At 53.8% G+C, this 18890-nt stretch overlaps 8 protein-coding genes across 8 annotated transcripts; 3 read left to right on the plus strand and 5 right to left on the minus strand.

Annotated features, from left to right (window-relative positions):
• Nucleotides 1-132: 132 nt before the first annotated feature.
• On the minus strand, nucleotides 133-1264 carry SCP_1101200 (hypothetical protein; the record flags this gene model as incomplete). Its single annotated transcript, XM_027762556.1, has 4 exons — nucleotides 133-167; nucleotides 223-528; nucleotides 578-924; nucleotides 987-1264. The coding sequence occupies 4 exons, from the start codon at nucleotides 1262-1264 to the stop codon at nucleotides 133-135; spliced, it is 966 nt and encodes a 321-aa protein (XP_027618357.1).
• Nucleotides 1265-1585: 321 nt separating this feature from the next.
• Nucleotides 1586-4041, minus strand: SCP_1101210 (ATP-dependent RNA helicase mss116, mitochondrial; the record flags this gene model as incomplete). The annotated part of the gene is made up of 3 exons (XM_027762557.1): nucleotides 1586-3082; nucleotides 3137-3885; nucleotides 3948-4041. The coding sequence occupies 3 exons, from the start codon at nucleotides 4039-4041 to the stop codon at nucleotides 1586-1588; spliced, it is 2340 nt and encodes a 779-aa protein (XP_027618358.1).
• A 377-nt stretch (nucleotides 4042-4418) lies between these two features.
• Nucleotides 4419-5989, plus strand: SCP_1101220 (Uncharacterized protein; the record flags this gene model as incomplete). Its single annotated transcript, XM_027762558.1, has 7 exons — nucleotides 4419-4697; nucleotides 4758-4967; nucleotides 5029-5112; nucleotides 5162-5286; nucleotides 5339-5498; nucleotides 5591-5751; nucleotides 5803-5989. The coding sequence occupies 7 exons, from the start codon at nucleotides 4419-4421 to the stop codon at nucleotides 5987-5989; spliced, it is 1206 nt and encodes a 401-aa protein (XP_027618359.1).
• A 371-nt stretch (nucleotides 5990-6360) lies between these two features.
• SCP_1101230 (NAD(P)-binding protein) lies at nucleotides 6361-8005 on the plus strand (the record flags this gene model as incomplete). The annotated part of the gene is made up of 2 exons (XM_027762559.1): nucleotides 6361-6591; nucleotides 6644-8005. The coding sequence occupies 2 exons, from the start codon at nucleotides 6361-6363 to the stop codon at nucleotides 8003-8005; spliced, it is 1593 nt and encodes a 530-aa protein (XP_027618360.1).
• Nucleotides 8006-8224: 219 nt separating this feature from the next.
• On the minus strand, nucleotides 8225-10706 carry SCP_1101240 (CTP synthase; the record flags this gene model as incomplete). Its single annotated transcript, XM_027762560.1, has 12 exons — nucleotides 8225-8469; nucleotides 8541-8843; nucleotides 8916-9073; nucleotides 9135-9223; nucleotides 9283-9415; nucleotides 9482-9741; nucleotides 9796-9990; nucleotides 10036-10137; nucleotides 10206-10238; nucleotides 10290-10426; nucleotides 10481-10588; nucleotides 10646-10706. 12 exons carry the CDS (start codon nucleotides 10704-10706, stop codon nucleotides 8225-8227), a joined length of 1824 nt encoding a protein of 607 aa, XP_027618361.1.
• A 707-nt stretch (nucleotides 10707-11413) lies between these two features.
• On the plus strand, nucleotides 11414-12962 carry SCP_1101250 (D-arabinitol dehydrogenase 1; the record flags this gene model as incomplete). Its single annotated transcript, XM_027762561.1, has 10 exons — nucleotides 11414-11449; nucleotides 11502-11568; nucleotides 11630-11641; nucleotides 11692-11747; nucleotides 11811-11936; nucleotides 12011-12066; nucleotides 12118-12454; nucleotides 12515-12658; nucleotides 12736-12819; nucleotides 12873-12962. The coding sequence occupies 10 exons, from the start codon at nucleotides 11414-11416 to the stop codon at nucleotides 12960-12962; spliced, it is 1008 nt and encodes a 335-aa protein (XP_027618362.1).
• A 499-nt stretch (nucleotides 12963-13461) lies between these two features.
• SCP_1101260 (hypothetical protein) lies at nucleotides 13462-14730 on the minus strand (the record flags this gene model as incomplete). The annotated part of the gene is made up of 5 exons (XM_027762562.1): nucleotides 13462-13809; nucleotides 13870-14066; nucleotides 14130-14347; nucleotides 14411-14639; nucleotides 14706-14730. 5 exons carry the CDS (start codon nucleotides 14728-14730, stop codon nucleotides 13462-13464), a joined length of 1017 nt encoding a protein of 338 aa, XP_027618363.1.
• A 1466-nt stretch (nucleotides 14731-16196) lies between these two features.
• On the minus strand, nucleotides 16197-18179 carry SCP_1101270 (Nucleoporin seh1; the record flags this gene model as incomplete). The annotated part of the gene is made up of 8 exons (XM_027762563.1): nucleotides 16197-16350; nucleotides 16455-16490; nucleotides 16605-16915; nucleotides 16967-17056; nucleotides 17107-17373; nucleotides 17646-17897; nucleotides 17951-18011; nucleotides 18076-18179. 8 exons carry the CDS (start codon nucleotides 18177-18179, stop codon nucleotides 16197-16199), a joined length of 1275 nt encoding a protein of 424 aa, XP_027618364.1.
• Nucleotides 18180-18890: the final 711 nt, after the last annotated feature.

Raw genomic sequence — 18890 nt, forward strand, 5'->3', positions numbered from 1 at the left:
AAATGACGCCGACCATTATCGTCAAAGAAGTGACGCAGCCCCGCTCGTTCTAACAGTTCGTTTGGTGGTGGTCCCAAGAAGGCAATGAGCTCAGCGAGATGCCCTTCACGGGTGTACTTCTTTGACGAGCCTTCACAGAGATCGGCATCCTCCAGTAGATCCCATAACTGCGATGTCATCAATATACGCTCGCTAGACAGCGAGAAAGCCCTATCATCATACCCAAATTCCAGATATCCACGCTATATGACCACGGGATATCCAGGAGAACTTCTGGTGCTCGATATGAATTCACCTGGAGGAAGCCTTTAAAGAACTCTGATTCGTCCTTCCTGACAGCGTGACTTAGGTCAATGATCCTCAGATACTCTGGGGGTGTTTTGAGAGGCCCCATATTGATTCTAGATTGATATAGTGTCCTATCGACGACTGTCTTTCGGGGGGAGGGATGGTCTGCTTCTTCTCTTACAGCCCTGTCGATGCATGATATGTCCTCAAATGCGAAGAGGATGTTCTCGGGCTTGAGATCTTGCGCCGGGTCAGCCAAGCGACTCGTCACGTAAAAATGTGAGCTCACCAGTATGGACCATATGACACTGCGTGTGAAGATAGTCTAGCCCTTCTAGGACGTAGTATAGAATCCCCTTGACGACTACGGAAGAATATCTTGAACTGGCCATACGGCGCTGCATGATGTTTAACGGTTCCCTGAGGGGCTCGTGTACGAGACAGTAGTGGCGACCGTGTGGCCCAGTTATCTCAAACGAATCCAGCATTGTCCTTACATACAGGCTCCCATTGTGCGCAGGGTTCGCAGCCGCCACGACGCGCGAGAGCTCGATCTCGCGCTCAGCCGCAGCCCTGTGAGGCGTATCGTTTCTGTAGACCTTGAGCGTGACATGACGATCGGGTTGCCACCGCCAACTATACACGTCGTAATGACGCGTTATTACCCACATAAATACCCAGGCTTGACCGACACGTACCGACGAAGATCCCGCGCTAACCACACGGTAGACACCCCTCCATAACCAAGTTTGAAAGCGACTTGGTATACGCCTCGGAATACCTCTCCCAGCTGTACAGGGTAGAATCTCTCCGGGGAATAGTCGTCCACCTTCTCTTCCTCAATCATACGATCGAGCGGCAGTAAGTCGCTTTGTTTGGGACTTGCCCAGGCAAAGAGGCTACGCGTTTGTCCAATCCGCAACTTGAGTGAACGGCTAGCTTGGAGTGACCGCCATCGAGTCACTATACGACTCATTGTGCATACGATGGAGTGCTTGTCGTCGGCCACGCCATCGGGACTTCGACGGGTGTATTCCCGATGGTCAACAAGCGAAAACGCTGAATGTGTGGCTTAGAGCTAACCGAAAAAAAAGCCGACGAGCGCTCAGCCGAGATTCAGAAACGAGGGGCGAAAGGTTATGCACATATGGACGGATTGAAGTGTTTACCGGTCCTCCGCGATTTATTTAAATAATCGTGAAGAGAGAGCGTGTCTATATAAGATGCGATGCGATGAATTACATGAGCAGTAGAGTATCCTATAATACAATGCTACGCCGACGCCAACGAGGTCACCCTAATATCTGCTGCTAGCACTGGAGCGATGGCGGTATCCCTCCGTACGATAGTCATCTTCGCCCCCATCCTCGTTGTTTCGCGACCACCTGTCACCCCGCTCCCTGTCCCCAGAACGCACACCCCGCTCCCTGTCTCCTGAGCGCGCACCCCGCTCCCTGTCTCCTGAGCGCACACCCCGCTCCCTGTCCCCAAAACGAACACCCCGCTCCCTGTCCCCAGAACGCACACTCCGCTCACCGTCCTCCGAACGCACACCCCATTGGCTACGTTCTTGGGACCGTTCTCGGTCCTTGTTGCTTGACGAGCCGCGGCCCATCCAGTGTGGCTGACTGCCCCTGCTGCCAAAGCCACCACGGCCAAAGTCCTTGGGCTTGCCAAAATTCTTCGTCCGGCCGTCCTGCAAACCGAGTTTCGCTAGGAATGCTTCCGAAACGTATGGCGCGACAGGCAGCTCACACGCCTCCGTTGTCCAATCCTTCAGTCCCTGCACGATGACTGATTTTTGCACGCGAAGCTCGCCAGACTTGCTCAGGTAGTAGCCGAGCAGCGACATCATCGTCTCCTTGACGGCCTCCTCGTCCAGCGTCGAGCACAGGTGCGAGATCGCGTCTGAGAACTGCTCCAGCACGGGCGAGTACTGCTCTGGGAAGAGCGCGGGGCGCTGGCGCTCGGGCGCACGGCTATTGACGATCACCCCGGCGTCCTGGTAGAACTTGGAGGGGTCCTCGTCGTATTTTTTGGCGAGCTCCGTCACCTGGTTCTTGAGCTCGTTGGTAGTGAGCGGCTTCAAGGGGATATCTGTTAGAAGCCACGAGACGAAGCCGACTTCCCACGGGAGGAGGACGAGATCGGCGCGGCCGGAAGTGCTACCTGCACGGCCAGTACGGCCGACGCGGTGAATATACTGGTCTGTGCCACCGGGGATACCGATCTGAATGATACGAGTGACTCCGGGGTAGTCGACACCGCGAGCAGACACGTCAGACGACACAAGAATCGCAGAGCCAGTGTTGTCTCGCCTGAACGCTTCCGACACGTTATCGCGGGATGATTGCTGGCGCTTCGAGTGCATCTCGTAGATGGTGGTCTTCCTACCGGTGGGCAGCACCTTTAAGAGCTGCCGGAGGAACGAGGCATAGAGTTGTGTCATTTTGGTCGTAGGCAGGAAAATGATGCTCTTCGCACGTCCGGGGTTGGTGAGCTGGTCGTGAGCAAGGAGACGAAGGACGTGTGGGATTTGGGCCGCGGCATTCGGGAGCACTGTGTGGTATTGGGGGATGTGAGCGTGAACAGGCGATGCGTTATCCTCTACGCAATTGATGAATAAGTGCTCCTTGGCCAACGTCTTACGCGCGATTTGCCTAATCTCGGTGGACACAGTTGCAGAGAACAAGAACGTCTGCCGCTCAGGGGAAGAGGGAATGTATTCCATGATCGCCTCAATGTCTTCGCGAAAACCCATGTCCAGAAGCGTATCAGCCTCGTCGAGTATCAGCTGAGACAGTCATCAGTACCACTCCCAATATCAGAGACAGGGGACTGGACTTACCATCTGTGTCGCAGCAATACCTTTCTCAATGGTAGGTTCGCTTGCGAGCAGATCCCGGAGGCGTCCAGGAGTGCAGACGACAATGTCTCGGCGTCCTCTCATCCAGTCGCGCATCTGCATTTTCTTGCTGTTACCGCCAGTGAAAAGCCTGACCTCAAAACCTTCGTGGTGGTGGGACAGCCTGATTGCCTCGTTGGCGATCTGGGTCGCCAGCTCGCGCGTTGGGCTGATAATCAACGTGCCGACATTCTCGCGCGAAAATATACGTTTCGCGCGGAGCTCCAGCGACCTGTCGGTCGTCAAGCCAGCGTCGATGACCGCCTGTTTGCCGTGTGCGTCGATCGACTTTTGCCGAGCTTCGATCGCCGGAACGAGGAATGCGAGTGTTTTACCAGTCCCTGTCCGCGCCTTGACGAGCAGATCGCGCGGGGTGCGTTTCTCGCCTTCAGGAATGTCTTTTACCTTCGCCCAGGGCTCTGAAAGCTGCGGGAGAAGAGAGAGAACAGCGGTCTGGACGGGCGTCATGTGTTTGAGCTGGAAGGGCTTCACGGTGATCGCCTTCAAGGTACTCGGAGAGAGAGACCCCTCCAACGCAGTAAAAAGCGGCTGCTCAGAATTGGGTTCCGCCCGAGTTTCGGCGACGTCAATTGGTGTTGCTGGCGCACCCGGATCGAGACTTGGAGCGGGCTCTGCAGAAGATCTATATGCACTCACGCGCCGTACAGCGGTGAACTGACCTGTGCGCACGACTGGTAGTTCGGGACTAAACGTGAGTATGTCGTGTGTCGCAATGACGGCGCAGCATACGTACCATTTCGACACGACGAGCGTGCGCAGCGCGCAGAACGAATCAGGAGCGAATGCTCCGCGACCCCGAGAGCTTTCGTCCATAATGACGCCGTCATCGTACCGAGCTGCAGCGAGCTCACGGCCGTTAGGGACAGAAAGCGGTGGCTGCGATTTCTCCAGAAAAATTCAAGTCACAAGTGCCACCGCTGCCAAATACATCCACACAGGGTCACTGGTCACACTTCCAAAATCCACGGGTGTTCTCCCGCAAAGCGTTGGTAGGACACGAAAAGTAACAGAGTTGGTTTATCCAACATATGACACGTAAATTGAACATTTTTACGGAAAGAAAATGTAACCAACGCTCCATCGTATGCCTTGACCTCTCTGAAGTATGCATAGGTCACGCTAAATTGTCACAGCTCCAGCCGCGGCGATATTTTTTTACGTCCTGCCAACCGCGAGCACAGTAAACTTACCGACCCAGTCGACGATGTCCTCCAAACGCAAGTGGGATCAGGCAGCTCCCGAGGCCTCAGACAGTGATACTCCAGTCAAAGCCCCCAAGACAGAGGAGGGAAAGTCTGCTTCCGAAGCGGCTGCAGCAGCGGCAGCGATCGCTGCCAAAATCGCCGCCCAGTTTGCAGGAGCAGGATCCGGAGGAGGCACACCCGGCCAGAAGGATCCGCACGACGGGGACTACATACACGACATCGACATCAATGACGTGCGCAACAGGTATCTCTTGACCAAGGGGTCGACGCAGACCCAGGTGCGCTTTTTTTAACAATGTGTGCTACTCCCAACTTTTCACTCAGTCGGCGGCATGCAGATTCATGAAGAAACTGGAGCTTCCGTCAGTACCAAGGGGACGTGGTATCCGGATAGGTCCAAGGCGACGGAGAAGGACCCACCGTTATATCTCCACATATCCGCAACGACCCAGGAGATCCTCGACAAGGCGATCGAAAAGGTGAACGAGCTCATCGCGATGGACATGGGTTCTCTCGTCGAAGACAAGAAGGATCGGTTGCGAGAAAAGGTCTGTATCCGTATTTCAGCCTCGACGAGACCAGAGCGCTTAATCCTCCTCATACCTCCAGCGCAAATGGCCCGAGGAGAAACTTCCCGTTGGCATCGATACGATTCGAAACTTCAACGTCCGAGCGAAGGTGGTCGGCCCTTCGGTACGATACTCGCCTGGTTTGGCGGCTCGTGGTACTGATTGCGGTGTAGGGCATGTTCGTCAAGTACATCCAACAGGAGACAGGGACCCGTGTACAAATCAAGGGCATCGGTTCTGGGTTCGTCGATCAAGATACGGGACACGAGCACGACGAGCCAATGTTTATTCACGTCACGTAAGTCTACATCGCGCGGCGGTCGGTGCCCTTCTCTCAATTATTGTAACAGAGGTCCGGACGAAGGCCAAGTCGCGCGAGCGAAGGTGCTGACGGAGGACCTACTCGAGGTCGTGCGGGCAGAGCACACGAAAGTGAAGGCGGTCCTGCAGCAGCAGCAAATGGAGCTGCACCAAGCACAGATCCAGTACGCTGCCTACAGTGCTTACGCCGTATGTATGCTCCACTCATTCGCGTCCGCAGTCTTTGCACCGTCTCGGTCTGTATCATTCCTGTTTGGCGCTGACACGCGATGTTGCTGCAGGGTTACGCGCCCCCACAACCGGGCAGTGCGCCGCCGCCTCCGCCGCCGGGCGAGCAGCCGCCACCGCCGCCACCAGACGGCAGTGCGCCTGCTGGGGCATCTCCGGGACAAGCTGGCGCGGCGCCAAACGCGAGCGACGCAGACGCATACGCGGCTTATTGGTATGTCTTGTATCATTATTCGTTGATATTTTACTCACCGTGCCATTGTAGGGCTGCATATGGCTACGATGTCAACTCGCCGGAGTTCAAGCAATGGCAGGCTCAGCAACAGCAACAGTACGCGCAGTATTATGCTCAGCAGGGTTATACGGGGGCTGCGCCCACCGATGATGCGCAGGCTGCTGGAGGGGCTCCGCCGCCGAATGATCCAGCACCTCCTCCACCTCCTCCTGCTTGATATGTATCTTGTTTGTTGTCGTTCCTATATAATTTTTTGCACAATGACTATCTATCGGGTCGCTTTTTGGTAATGGATCTTGACTCTTCCTGAGTCTATAAGTCTACCTCGACGTTATATTGTTTACACTCGGATCGCAAAACGCTCGATTTCGTCGTCAGCTGCGGAAAAAACATATGCATTCGAGTCCTTTCAGCGTTTAGTTCACTCGTGACGGTCATCACCGTCGTTCGCGTATACCCCCACAGACTAGGTAAAATGTATTGCTAGACTCCTAAAGGCATCTAAACTGACATTCTGGTTCAACAGGAATATAGCCGTGTCTGACTCCGAGTCTGTGGTGACAGATCATAGACATACCACGGCTAATCATGGCAGGCATCTTGCTTTTACTCCTCGTACCACTACTGGTCTTTCTATATATCCGGACAAATGACCGCAAGCTCTCGAGCTTGCCGGCAGAGGTTATTGCGACCTCTCCGAAACGGTGGACGAAGGAGGAAGTCAAACAGACAGAGGCTGCGTTGGTCGGCGCACCACCATCGCTGCTGAGCGGACAGCTCCTACCAAAGACCGGTAGGAGATACATCGTGGTGGGCGGGGTGAGTGGTGTTTTGCTGTATATCCCGCATAGCTCTCAATATATTCTGGTAGGCAGGATTCTTGGGCGGCTGGATCGTGGTGCACTTGCTCGCTCGAGGCGAGGATCCTCGCCGAATTCGCGTGCTGGACATCCGGGCGCCCGTCCGCAAGGACCTCACCGAAGGCGCTGCGAAGGACGTTGACTTCCTGCGAGTGGACATGTCGGACGCGCAAGCGGTCGACGCTGCGTTTACCAAGCCATGGCCAACAGATTCGCGTGCATCAGGCGAGCCTGAGCCTGAGCTGACCGTATTCCACACCGCCGCGATCATCCGTTTCTATGAGCGTCACCCCGACTTGCTGCGGTTCTCGGACAATATCAATGTGAAGGGCACACAGAACATCCTTGACGCAGCGCGTCGGGTTGGCGCGTCTACGCTCGTGTACACGTCCTCCGGGTCGATCTCTGTACGGCGCACGCGATTCTGGCTTTGGCCGTGGGAGATGCAGCCAGGGTATTTCGTACAAGCGATCAACGACGACGACAGTCTTATTCCAAAGCAGCACGACCATTTCTTCTCCAACTACGCCGTCTCGAAATCCCGTGGGGAGCAGCTCGTGCGCGCGGCAGAAAAGTCGCCCTCGGGCAGTGGCGTGCTCCGGACGGGGTGCATCCGCCCGGGGAACGGGATTTATGGCCCAGGTGGCGACATCCTCATCGGACTTTACCTCGCCCAGAAGAAGAATATGACGTGGATCGCCAACATCATGTCCTCGTTCGTCTTCGTTGAGAACTGCTCGCTCTCTCACCTTTGCTATGAGCAGCGCCTGATCGAGCTCCAGCGTGGGTCCGCACACCCGGACATCGGTGGGCAGGCGTTCTGCGTCGCTGACGCAGGTCCGACAACGACGTACGGCGAGATCTATGACGCGCTCACGCTTCTCACCAAGGGCGAGGTGTCATTCTACCACCTCTCGCCGACGACGATGCTCGCTCTCGCCCATGTCGTGGAGGCGTACTACGTTGGACGCCATTTCCTCATGCAATCCCCGTTTGCATTCCTCGGACGAGTCATCCCGCCCTTGACCGGCGATATCGTGCTGTTGCAGCCCACCCTGTTCGCTCTCACCAACATTCACCTCCTCTTTGATGACTCTCGTGCACGCGCACCGCCCGAGAAAGGCGGTCTTGGATACAATGGTGGCATCACGACGTTGCAGGGAGTATGCAAGGTTTATTTGGAGCACTTGAACGGCGGGGTGTTGCAGCGCTCTATCAACGCGCATTCTGACGTGGACCACGAATTCAATCCCGCGAGGGCAGAGAAAGGCGTGGAAGAGATCGTAAAGAAGGTCGAAAAAAGCGTTGAGAAGGGCGAGAAGCTCCTTTCAAACGGGATCCACCGTGCTGCCAATGCACTGAACTCGAAGTGAAATATCTTATTTATTTGCTGTCGTGCTTGCTAGATCGTCGGGACCATATGCCGATTGGCTTTATACGATACCTCTTTCCCTTGCGGTAGACTCGAGACAACCCGGGTAGACAAGTTGTTTATAACCAGATTGTAATACAAGTTTTTTACTTCGTGGCGTAAGGCTCGTTTAGCAGACTCGTCGACGGCAGACACGGACAGGAAAAAAAGCCACAGCGGGTCAATCGCCATTGGTCAACACTTCTGTACTCCGCCAGACATTCTCTGCCTCCCTAAGCTCCGCCTCGCTGATCATCGCGCTCTCGGGATGGGGAGGATGATACGTCCTCAGTTGCGACTCCATCTGCTCCTGCAGGACGGTCACACCCGCCGCAGCGGCTACGAAACCGAGGAAGGGCGGCGACGGGTTCAGCGGACGTGTACAGAACTCGGGGTGAGCCTGGAAAGCGACAAAGTATGGATGGTCTACATGTATCAACAAATTGCACCCCGACAAATCAGTATGCCAGAAACACCTCGAAAGCAAATTCACGTACCGGGCAGCTCGAGCACCTGCATCCGCTCACCCTTCTCGTCCTTGCCGACGAACGCGAGTCCGCTCTCCGTGAGCTTCTCGATGTACGCGGGGTTCACCTCATAGCGATGACGGTGGCGCTCCCAGATCTTGCCCGCGCCGCCGTACAGCTTGCGCACCTTTGACCACTTCTCCGACTCCTGGTCGAAAACGGTCGGCCGCAGCCCGAGACGCATCGTCCCGCCCAAGTGCGTCTTCGAGATCTCGGGCATGAAGATGATAAGTGGATGCGGTGTATCCTTGTCGAACTCCATAGACGTTGCGGCTGCCGGAGGTGCACGCGGGGTAGTGGTTAGTGGTTAGCAATTGGACAATAAGCAGTGCAAAAAAGGCTCACTTGGCAGACCGCAGACATTGCGCGCGAACTCAATCACGGCGAGCTGGAAGCCGAAGCAGATGCCCAGGAAGGGGATCTTCTGCTCTCGAGCCCACTTAATCGCCATTAGCATGCCCTCTGTCCCGCGAACGCCGAACCCACCCGGTACCAATATCCCGCTGCAATGCAACGTGAGTATCCCAAAACGCCAAACGCGCAGAGATGGAGAGTGCGGCTCACCCTGCGGACACGAGCGCCCGCCACGCGTCATGGTATCGCGCGGGATTTGAGTTTTGCATTTCTGGCTCTAGGTCGGACGAGTCGACCCACTGCCGGTCACAGTGGAATGTAAGTGCAGATTATACGAGTGAGGGGCAGGGCGGCGGACCTTCAGGGTCAGCTTCCGATTGCAGCGGAATGCAGAGTGCTCGAGAGATTTTGAGACGGACATATACGAGTCCTGTAGGTCGGTGTACTTGCCGACTAGGACGATTGTCACCTCATCCAGGTAGCGTTCTTGCCTGAGCCATGTCAACAACAATAAAATAATCAGTCGTACACCTCACGTGCGGCGTCGAAAAGGTCACCGTTTGGTCAACTCGCGCCACCGGGACTCGAGACTGGAGCCGTGGTCCTTCATCGCCTGCGTAAGCTTGATGCTCCCGAGGTTCAGACGTTTCTGCAGGAACTCGACAATGCCCTGCGACTGCAGAAGCAGCGGGACGTGATACACCGATGTGACATCGTGTACGCCGATGACCTGGTCCGGGGAGACATGACAGAACATTGAAATCTTGGCCTTAGTCGCCGGCTCGAGGGGTTTTTGGACGATCAGCCGGCATGCAATCTAAAATTATACAATAAACGATCAGATTTCTGACTACGATGGAGAAGGACGAACCAGATCGGGGAGGAGACCTAGACCACGCAACGCGTGCACGGTTGTCTGTGTCGGCTTTGTCTTCTGCTCGCCGTGCATATCGGGAACGAGGGAGACGTGAATAAGGGCAAAATTCTCACAGCCAACGCGGAACTGGAATTGTCGCATTGCTTCAATGAAGGGCGCAGACTCGATGTCGCCAACCGTTCCACCAAGCTATGACGGATGAGAGCGGGTAGCTGGCGAAATACTTGTGCATACCTCGATGATGCAGAGGTCTGGCTCTTCACCAGTGTCATCAACTGGGATTTTGGATACACGTTCTATCCAGTCTTGAATGGCGTTTGTGATATGGGGAACAATCTGCGCGAACAAACCTCAGTCAAGGTTCATTACAGACCTAAAAAGGGGCAATGATGCTTTGAGCTCACCTGAACGGTCTTCCCCAAATAGTCTCCTCTGCGCTGCTATGAGTTAAACAGGAGAACGTACATGGAAGACGTCTAAGGACAAACCTCCTTGTCGATAACTTCCCTGTAAATTTTTCCGGTCGTAATATTGTTATCCCGAGACAGAGTAACATCCAGATATCGTTCATAGTTTCCCAAATCGAGGTCAACTTCACCGCCGTCATTGAGCACATATACCTCGCCTGCAATGGCACTCAGAACACCCATTTTGCACGTCTGTCACATGTGAATCTTACCGTGCTCTTGTGGTCGCATGGTACCTGCATCTATGTTCATGTAAGGGTCTATTTTGATAGCAGTGACCTTCAGGCCTGTCGTTTTCAACAGCAAGCCTGTGGAAGAGGCTACAATAATGATTGAACACGAGGTGTCGACGCAATATGCAGCACGCTGGTGCGCACCGATTACACCCTTCCCGATTCCACTAACAACTCCCCCCGAAACCAGAATGTACTTCGTCATAGTGAAACGACGCGTCAAAGTCGCCGCTGATGCCTGTACAGCCCATTGTAAATTCAAGCTCAAAAACACGACTTTTGAACTTACAGTAGATCCTTGAGAAACCCGTCAAATCTCCTGGAGTAAGATTTAATGAAACCGCATAACTCCAGCCGCTATGTGCACCATACCTGGAAAAACCTACACGTCCTTGTGCCAGTTATCTCTCGCAAACGGTCGAGGGCCGTATAAGGAGACGTATGAGGAAGGTGGCCGCTGCCTCGCAGAGACAAATTCGAGTCAAAAGTCCTCTCCGATTTGGAAGATACGTGTACGCGCGCCGCTCGGCGCGCGCCCAGCCCGCGGCCGCCACCATCGCGTTGTTTGTTACAGGACAGACAAATGCTTTCTCCAGTCTCGTTATTTCTCCGTCCACGCGGACTAGACACAATCTTCTCTTCCCACTGTTCAAAACACGGCTGTATGTGAACCGTAATTTCTCACCTTGTTGTCACCGTGTCTAGTTCGGTCCGACGTCCTTATGTCGTTCGAGCCTGAGTAAAAACCTAATGACAAGGTATTTTCGCGGATCATCGTCGATGATTTCAACTTTCTTCTGACGTGCGGATAAATTGGACTAAAGTCGAGACATCGATTGTGACTACCGCCACATCTGAGTCTGCATACGGGTCTACCCTCCTGTGCACAAGCTATACTCATTCCTAAACGACATGGCTCCTACGATGAATGCGTTGTACTACCACAAGGTGCGAGACATGATGATTGAAGCCCGATCGTTATCCTGAGGTCCGCCTGCAGCCCCGCGACTTCGAAGTGCGACAAGTTCCGATTCCCCAAGTCGGGAACGATGAAGTGCTCTTCAAAGGTAAGCTTCACCCAAGTTGTACCGTTTCCAGCTGAGGATTTCTGGCTGACATCACGCACAGTTATTTGCTGCGGTATGTCACATGTCTTCAGACTTCCTAGGTACTGAGACGCAGACGGACAGGAGTCTGCGGCACCGACGGACATGTGCATGAAGGAGAATTCATCACCAAGTTTCCGGTAGGCATTCACCTCAGTCGCCAGGCCTTCAGAGTAGCTGAATGAGAGTTGTACGATCGCAAGCTGATCCCCGGGCATGAAGTCGTCGGCATCATCGTAGACTTTGGAGGGAATGTCAAGGGTTTCACCAAAGGCGATCGCTGCGTCGCTGACCCCGGCGTTACGGCAAGTCCCCACCCGTACGTTACTGTAAGCGTACTCTCATGTCAACACATTGTGGGTCTTGTTTCTACTGCCGCCGGGGCCAAGCACTGCTCTGCGAGAACTTCCTAGGCCGGGGAGTGAGCTTGGACGGGGGGTTCAGCGAATATATTATTTTGTCAGTATCATCTCACTATTCTTATGGCGCCAGGCTGACACAGCGACACAGCGGGGCAGAGAAGGTATATAAAATCCACAATCTGACGGACGAGGAAGCGACGCTGTGCGAGCCAGCGGCGTGCGCGATCCACGGCATGGACAAGCTCGCATGCCCGGTGGGCGTCGACGCGCTCGTGATCGGGGCGGGCCCCACGGGACTCATCCTCGCGCAGCTGCTCAAGCTCAACGGCGCCATGCGTGTTGTCATCGCGGCCAACAAAGGGATCAAGACGCAGATTGCACGGCAGCTCGACGCCGGCGATGAGTATATCGAGTTGGACAGGGAGAATCCCGAGACGCAGTGGGAGAAGCTCAAGAAGGAGAACCCGTATGGGTTTGATGTAGTCGTGGGTCTAGTTACAGCTACGAATGAGGCTCTGTCCTGACAAAGTCCTCACACGCTCCAGATCGAGGCTACCGGCTCGGAAAAGATTGCGAACGAAGCTATCAACTACGTACGAAGGGGCGGTACTCTCATGATCTACGGCGTCTACGACAACGCCGCGCGTGTGCACTGGGCACCTTCTAAGATCTTCGGCGATGAAATTAGGGTGCGTGGGTCTTATAGATTTTCTTTCCCCCAGTTACCTGTATCTGCTCGCAGCTTACGACAGCCGTTGCTCGTCAGATTATTGGCTCGTTCGCCCAAACGTACTGCTTCCCCCGCGCAGTGCACTACCTCGATAGCGGCAAGATCAGGGTGAGGGGCATGGTGCGTACTGTTCGGGCTTCCGTGAACCGCTGCATACTAATACCATCCCGCAGGTGACGGATGTGTTCACCATCGGAGACTACCAGAAAGCCCTGGATAAGATGAATAGCCGTGGTGCGCTGAAGATCGCGGTGAAGCCGTAGTAGTGGACTGGGGTATGGCTGCCTGGCCTGTGTAACATAGTGACAACTTACTTGTATGGATTGGACCGTGCTGTTTGACATGCAGTATGCCGTACGGATATCATATATCGCGCCGAAGCATCGAAAGTGGTTAGGTTCAGGAGCATAGAGGCAGGTGGGACCTGGTCGTTGCTCGGCGACAAGTCCCGCTCAGTCAGCGCTCCCTGATCTTTCCAGCCAAGTCAGCACTGGTAGTCATTGATAACATACCAATCATACAACTACAAGCTTCCTCTATTGCAGATACTATAATGACAGGTTACTTCAACTACTACGACATGATATTAACACAACATCTACGGTGCGTCCGTCGGTCACCGAAATTTATGTACGCCATGGACAGCAGCGGTAATAATACACTCCGGGCATTGGCCTCAATAAGTGGGAAGGCGGTATGATAGGAGAACAGGGTGCATATGGCGTTCCAGAGATTCTCGTCCACCTCATCCGGACCGAGAGATCAGGGCAACGCCTGCTCGCCGATCTTCTCCTTGTCCGTCTCTTCAAAGACCTTCCCATCGAAGACTCCGCTTTTATCCTGCACGGGAAACATTCCGGACGACACACTCGACTTGACGGTGGACTCGCCAGTCCTTGTGGGGTCGGAGTGCTGCTCCATCGTCACGAGCACGATGGGCGGGTCGCGCACGAAGCGCAGCGTTGAAAGCTGACTTCGCCGCAGCCCCGAGAGGCGTCGCGAGTCGTCCGAGATCCCCCGCACCTCGTCGAGGTCCTCGTTCGGCCGGAGTGCACGCACGAGCCAGGTCACGAGCACCGCGAGGTTGCAGACGATGAGCGAGACGGACGCCTGCGAGTGCGAAGACCACGTTAGTGATAGATGAGAGGCATGTTCCCGCTTGTGACATACCTCAAGGTGAGCTGCGATGGCCTCGCCGTTACGGATGGGGCTGAAGACGTAGCCTGCGTGGACGATGCTGACGATGGTGGTAATCATACTGGCGGAAAAGATCGTAATGAGCAGTTTGCGTCGTGGTGATGTTATTCCAATGCCCCACAACAAGTGTAGCGGGAGCGCGACCAATATAATGTCCGCAGTTATATCCGCTGTAAATCATAGTGAGGGACTAGTTACACAATGGAGACTTCGCAAGAGACCAGGCGACCTACTCGCTAATTCCACAGCGCCTACAGAATTTCCCAAGACACATTGCACTCCAGGTAGCCTCTTCCACGCGGTGTGATGTTCGCAGATGTACACCTTTTGTATAATGTTGGCGGCCCACATCGCTAAGAATAAGAACGAGCCTGCATAGGCATAACGACGCAAAACTAGCATATGGGGAATGATCCTCAAGATTGAAGCCAGAATGCTCATGCGTGCCGACCTATCCACGCATGAGCAAGCAGTCCAGTTCGGATATTGGTGACTCGGAACGTGAAAGACTCACCACAATACACAGGTAAATGATACATTGACAAAATAATAACCGATGATCTTGTGGTATCTCGATTGCGTCCGCCCCGAGTGTAGCCACGCTCCTCCAGTCATGAAAAACACTGAGCAGAGAGCGAAGGCCGCCCAAGCGTCATCATAGCCTAGATGTTTTCTTGACCATCGGTAATATAGTCGAAGCAAAGTCAATATAAAAGCGATCCCAGGAAACACGGTGGCGACGACTACGAAGAAACCGACAACGTCACTACATGCACAATAACCCAAGTCTGGGAGATACTAGCACTCACCTCGAATATCAGTAATGAACGACATAGCGGGAGCAAGCCGCTGCAGGGGGGGAGGCGTCCCGGACGGCGAGCACACTCGAGATCACGACTAACAATACATATATGTAGTCCTGTATACCGGCGGGGAGGAGGCTGCAAACCACTCATTGGTATCCCGTTGAGCAATTACCCATGACCGAAGCGGAGCTATTTGTTCCAGAAGATTGAGATCTACGATAGCCGATACGCCAACCTCCTCGAGACAGCTCGAGACAGGATGACATTTGGCAGATACATTCCGATGGCATCAGTGCCTGGATAAAGATTAGCCCGGGGACTTTATCTCTGGTGCATATTCACACTGAAAACGGCCGTCAAGTGATGATATAGTATCTTACATTGGAGATCGGACTCGCAGGTGGTTGCAAGGAAATTCGGGTCACTGTAGGCCATGCTCAGAGAGACAGCCGAGAAGTAACAATATTGGGACCTGGCCATCTGCACCACATTAGGTGATCGTGGGTACAACTTGAACCGAGGACCTCAGCGAAGACATCGAGCGAACGTACCTGAAGTTACCCGCCAAATTCACGGGACCGGGAGACCTCCCCAGCCCTGACCCGATTTCCGAAATCGTTTTGGCAAGCTGCAGACAGCTCCGGTGAGCCTGCTTTGGTGAGTTCACTTCTTTACGCTCTCCTGACCCTCTCCTGACCCTCACCCAGGACGAAGTACACTACGCACGGCATAGTATCAACGTCGAAGTTGGGAATTGAGCTCTGTCAAAGACGCTACGACTGTCCAGACATGCGCCGCAAGTTGACCGGGTAAGCATAATGGTTCTGCAAAAATTTCACCACCCTTCATACTCACTTCATCTCACTTTATCAGACGATCAAATAAACACCGGAGAAACTACCTCAGGTATAATTTCTTTCAGCTCGGTGTCGGTGTCAAGCTGCAAGGAGGACTGAGGAGTACACCTCTTTGGCGCCACAATTCCACGACCATGTGCTTGGATGACTTCGGGATACTAGACCTTATCGGCACCAGATCACACCGCCCCAATTTTGAGTTGGCGAATGCCTCGAGCGGCTGCCAACTCATATCCAAGGCTGAACGCAAGGAAGACGGCATCTTGCCAACCACCGAAATGATGCGACTCCATCGTAGAGTCTGGATCCCCTGGTGTCGATTCAGCGGAGGATGACGATCGCGGTGAAGAAGTTCACAGCAGTGACAGCACTAACAACACCACGATACCTACCGTGTTTGTCATCCTTCGATCTTACATGAGATATGTACCCTGATACCTCGTAGACCGACCATGCGGTGTGTAGCCGTAGTGCTCATCTTGCATGCAAACTCACGCTGAAGATTCGAGGTTTGATGAACAGACGACGTGGATACAACAGCCCAGTGAACGCAGAATAGCACAAGTGGGAATCTGAAAAGCTCTCAGCGAGACGGCAATGTGTCGTGATGAACAGGGTGCTCATTCAGTGTAGGCGTCTACTCCGCCAAAGGAGTATCCTCCATTTCGACATCGGGCCGCTGCTCCTCGGCTTGCTCGATGCTGACATGGCCCGCGGGTCTCCACACATTACCCGCGGTGACTTTCCATAGCCGAATCCGCCCATCGTTGCCGGCGGACGAGAGAATCGTCCTAGATTATCCACCGACGACCGCAACATATATCGCATTAGTCAGAACACCGAAACGGTGCCTCAGATCAGATAAGAGCACATCGACGATCGCAACGAAACGCACCCGGTAATGTTCCACTCGACCCGGCCTACCGCCGATCTGCATGGGCGGGAAGTCAATCGTCGCATATCTTAGGCAAAAAAGAGCACAGTCAAAGAATGGAGGCAGTATGGCAAGGAGTTCCGTGGAAAAAGAAGACAGTGGATGACTGACTTGTGGTCATCGAAGTCGCCGACGATACTGGCGGACCAGTTGCCCTCTGAAGTGTCCGGCTCGCCCTCGGCCTCCAGCTCGTCGCTGGGTGTCGGCGGCTTCACGCGCCATATCCGCACATGCCCGTCTCGTCCGCCCGTCGCGATCAGGTGGTATGAGCGTCCACACGATGGCGCCCACGCGACAGACGTGATGGCATACGGCGGAGGCGTATCGTCTAACGATGGAATACTCTTGGGTGCACCATCGCTTGGCGTGGAGTCGAGCGTGAGGAGAGTCACTGGTCGGCGAGATGGCGGAAGGTGTACGATCTACATCCAGGATCAGACGTGTACACGAGGCAGTTGAGGGTGGACGCTAACCTTCACAACGCCAGTGATCCCACAGCCAGCAGCAATAATCTCCCCCCAATATCGGTCTTTGCACCATGAGATGGTCCATCCACCGTCAGCCTTAAACGCAGTCAGTTATCAGTAGACGTCAATTGGCATCCTATGCTCACCTCGCGATGACCCATGCCTGGTCTACTGGGCATCTGGCTTTGCTGCTGCTGCTGCTGCAGCGCGTGCGCCACCATGGAGACTGAAACGCCGTCCAGAGGAGCAGATGTCTGCGTTGGTGTCGCGAGCGTGACCGAAAGTGCGCCGGCCGCGGGGGACGCGGATGGGAGCGAAAGCACGTCGATCTCTTCCGCAAGCTCCCAGGGAGTGAGTGATCGCTGCTCTACGCACTCGTATACGCGTAGATGGTTGTCAGAGGATACTGTCGCCTGTACGGTTGGCATCGTCAATTTCATGTCCCATTTGCCATCATTGCAGTAAGATGTCGAAACTTATTCAAGATGAGTTCACCGGCGGCTTTCATGATGCTCAAAGGGATCGAAACGCGATCCAACTTTCGACGGGAGTACCATGATATCTCGCAGGTCATCATCAGAATGAAGCTGAAACAGACGCGTCTCAAAGCTGAGCAGCGTAAGTTTAAACCAGGCGAATCGCATTCGAGACATGTGCGCGAAACTTGGAATAGGATTGAACTCACCAACTTCAATCCGAAATGATGAGGGGCGAATTCAACTGCGCGCACAGTGCCTTTCGCGTCCACTAGAACGGCGCGTTCCACCCATCGTGACGCACTAGAAGGACCAGCGCCACCATTCACCTGCGGGCCATCGCTGTCCACTGCAGACGTTTGCTCCCATACTTTGACTGTGCGGTCAAACGACGCAGAGGCAATAATACTTCCGAACTCAGGATGCGCCCAGCTGACTTTGGAAATTGCAGCGTCGTGGGCCTGATCGAACACCTTAAGATACTTGTCAAGCAGGAGTTCTCTCCAAGACGCACTTTCCAATCATCCTCCACTCTCCATGACCCATTACTCTCGTCTAATTGCCATATCTTGATCCTGGTATCACAAAGAACAAGGTCACGTCGAACGCCACCTTTGGTGAACCAAGGTGAGCAAGTACCTTTGATCAAGACTGCATGTCGCGAGACGAAGACCATAGAAGTCGTAGGACGCGTCGGTTACCAAGTCATTGTGCGCGTTCGCAATCAACCCTGTCTGCAACATGTCCAGGTGTATTCTTCAACGTTATAGGTGGCTGAACCGGGGTATTGTACTAGTACTGTTGAGTTTGGGTTTTGAGTGCAATGTCGAAGCAGTTCAGTAGTTAATAGATCACAGTTTTTCGGGTGGTTTAATAAAGATATGAGGTCAGTGGATATTCAAAGCGAGATTTTGGGCTGGAAGTTAACGCTAACGGGTGAACGTCACCATGTAGAGAACGTTAGTGGTTTGGATGAGGTAAGCTCCCATTTTGGGGCGCTACCCAATAAGTACGCCGTCACTTGCCGCCACCGCCCAGACACAGGACGCATAACCCTTTTTTTCCCGAGGAAATAACTTGGAAAAATGTGTGGAAATCAATAAAGTTATACTGCGGGAAAAACATGAGGAAAAAATGTGTAAAAAGAACAAAGCATTTCCGCAGTTTTTCCACTGGAAATAAGTTGGTCGCCAAATATGGTAATTTTGTCCGGGATTTGGCATGTCCTGGCATGTCCAGTTGCCTGATATGGTAGGCAACTTATTTCCATGGGAAAAACCGTGAGAATGTTTTGTTCTTTTCTCACTTTTTTCTCGAGGTTTTTCCTCTGAAAATATATTATTGATTTCCATGCTTTTTGCCAGATTATTTCCAATGGATAAAAGTGGTAATGCTTCCTGTGAGAGGCGATCCGCGGCCGCGAACGCTGCATCTCTTTGTGTGTACTTAAGGTG

This window comes from Sparassis crispa (assembly GCF_003851025.1).
Source record: "Sparassis crispa DNA, contig_000011F, whole genome shotgun sequence".
Lineage (NCBI taxonomy): Eukaryota > Fungi > Basidiomycota > Agaricomycetes > Polyporales > Sparassidaceae > Sparassis > Sparassis crispa.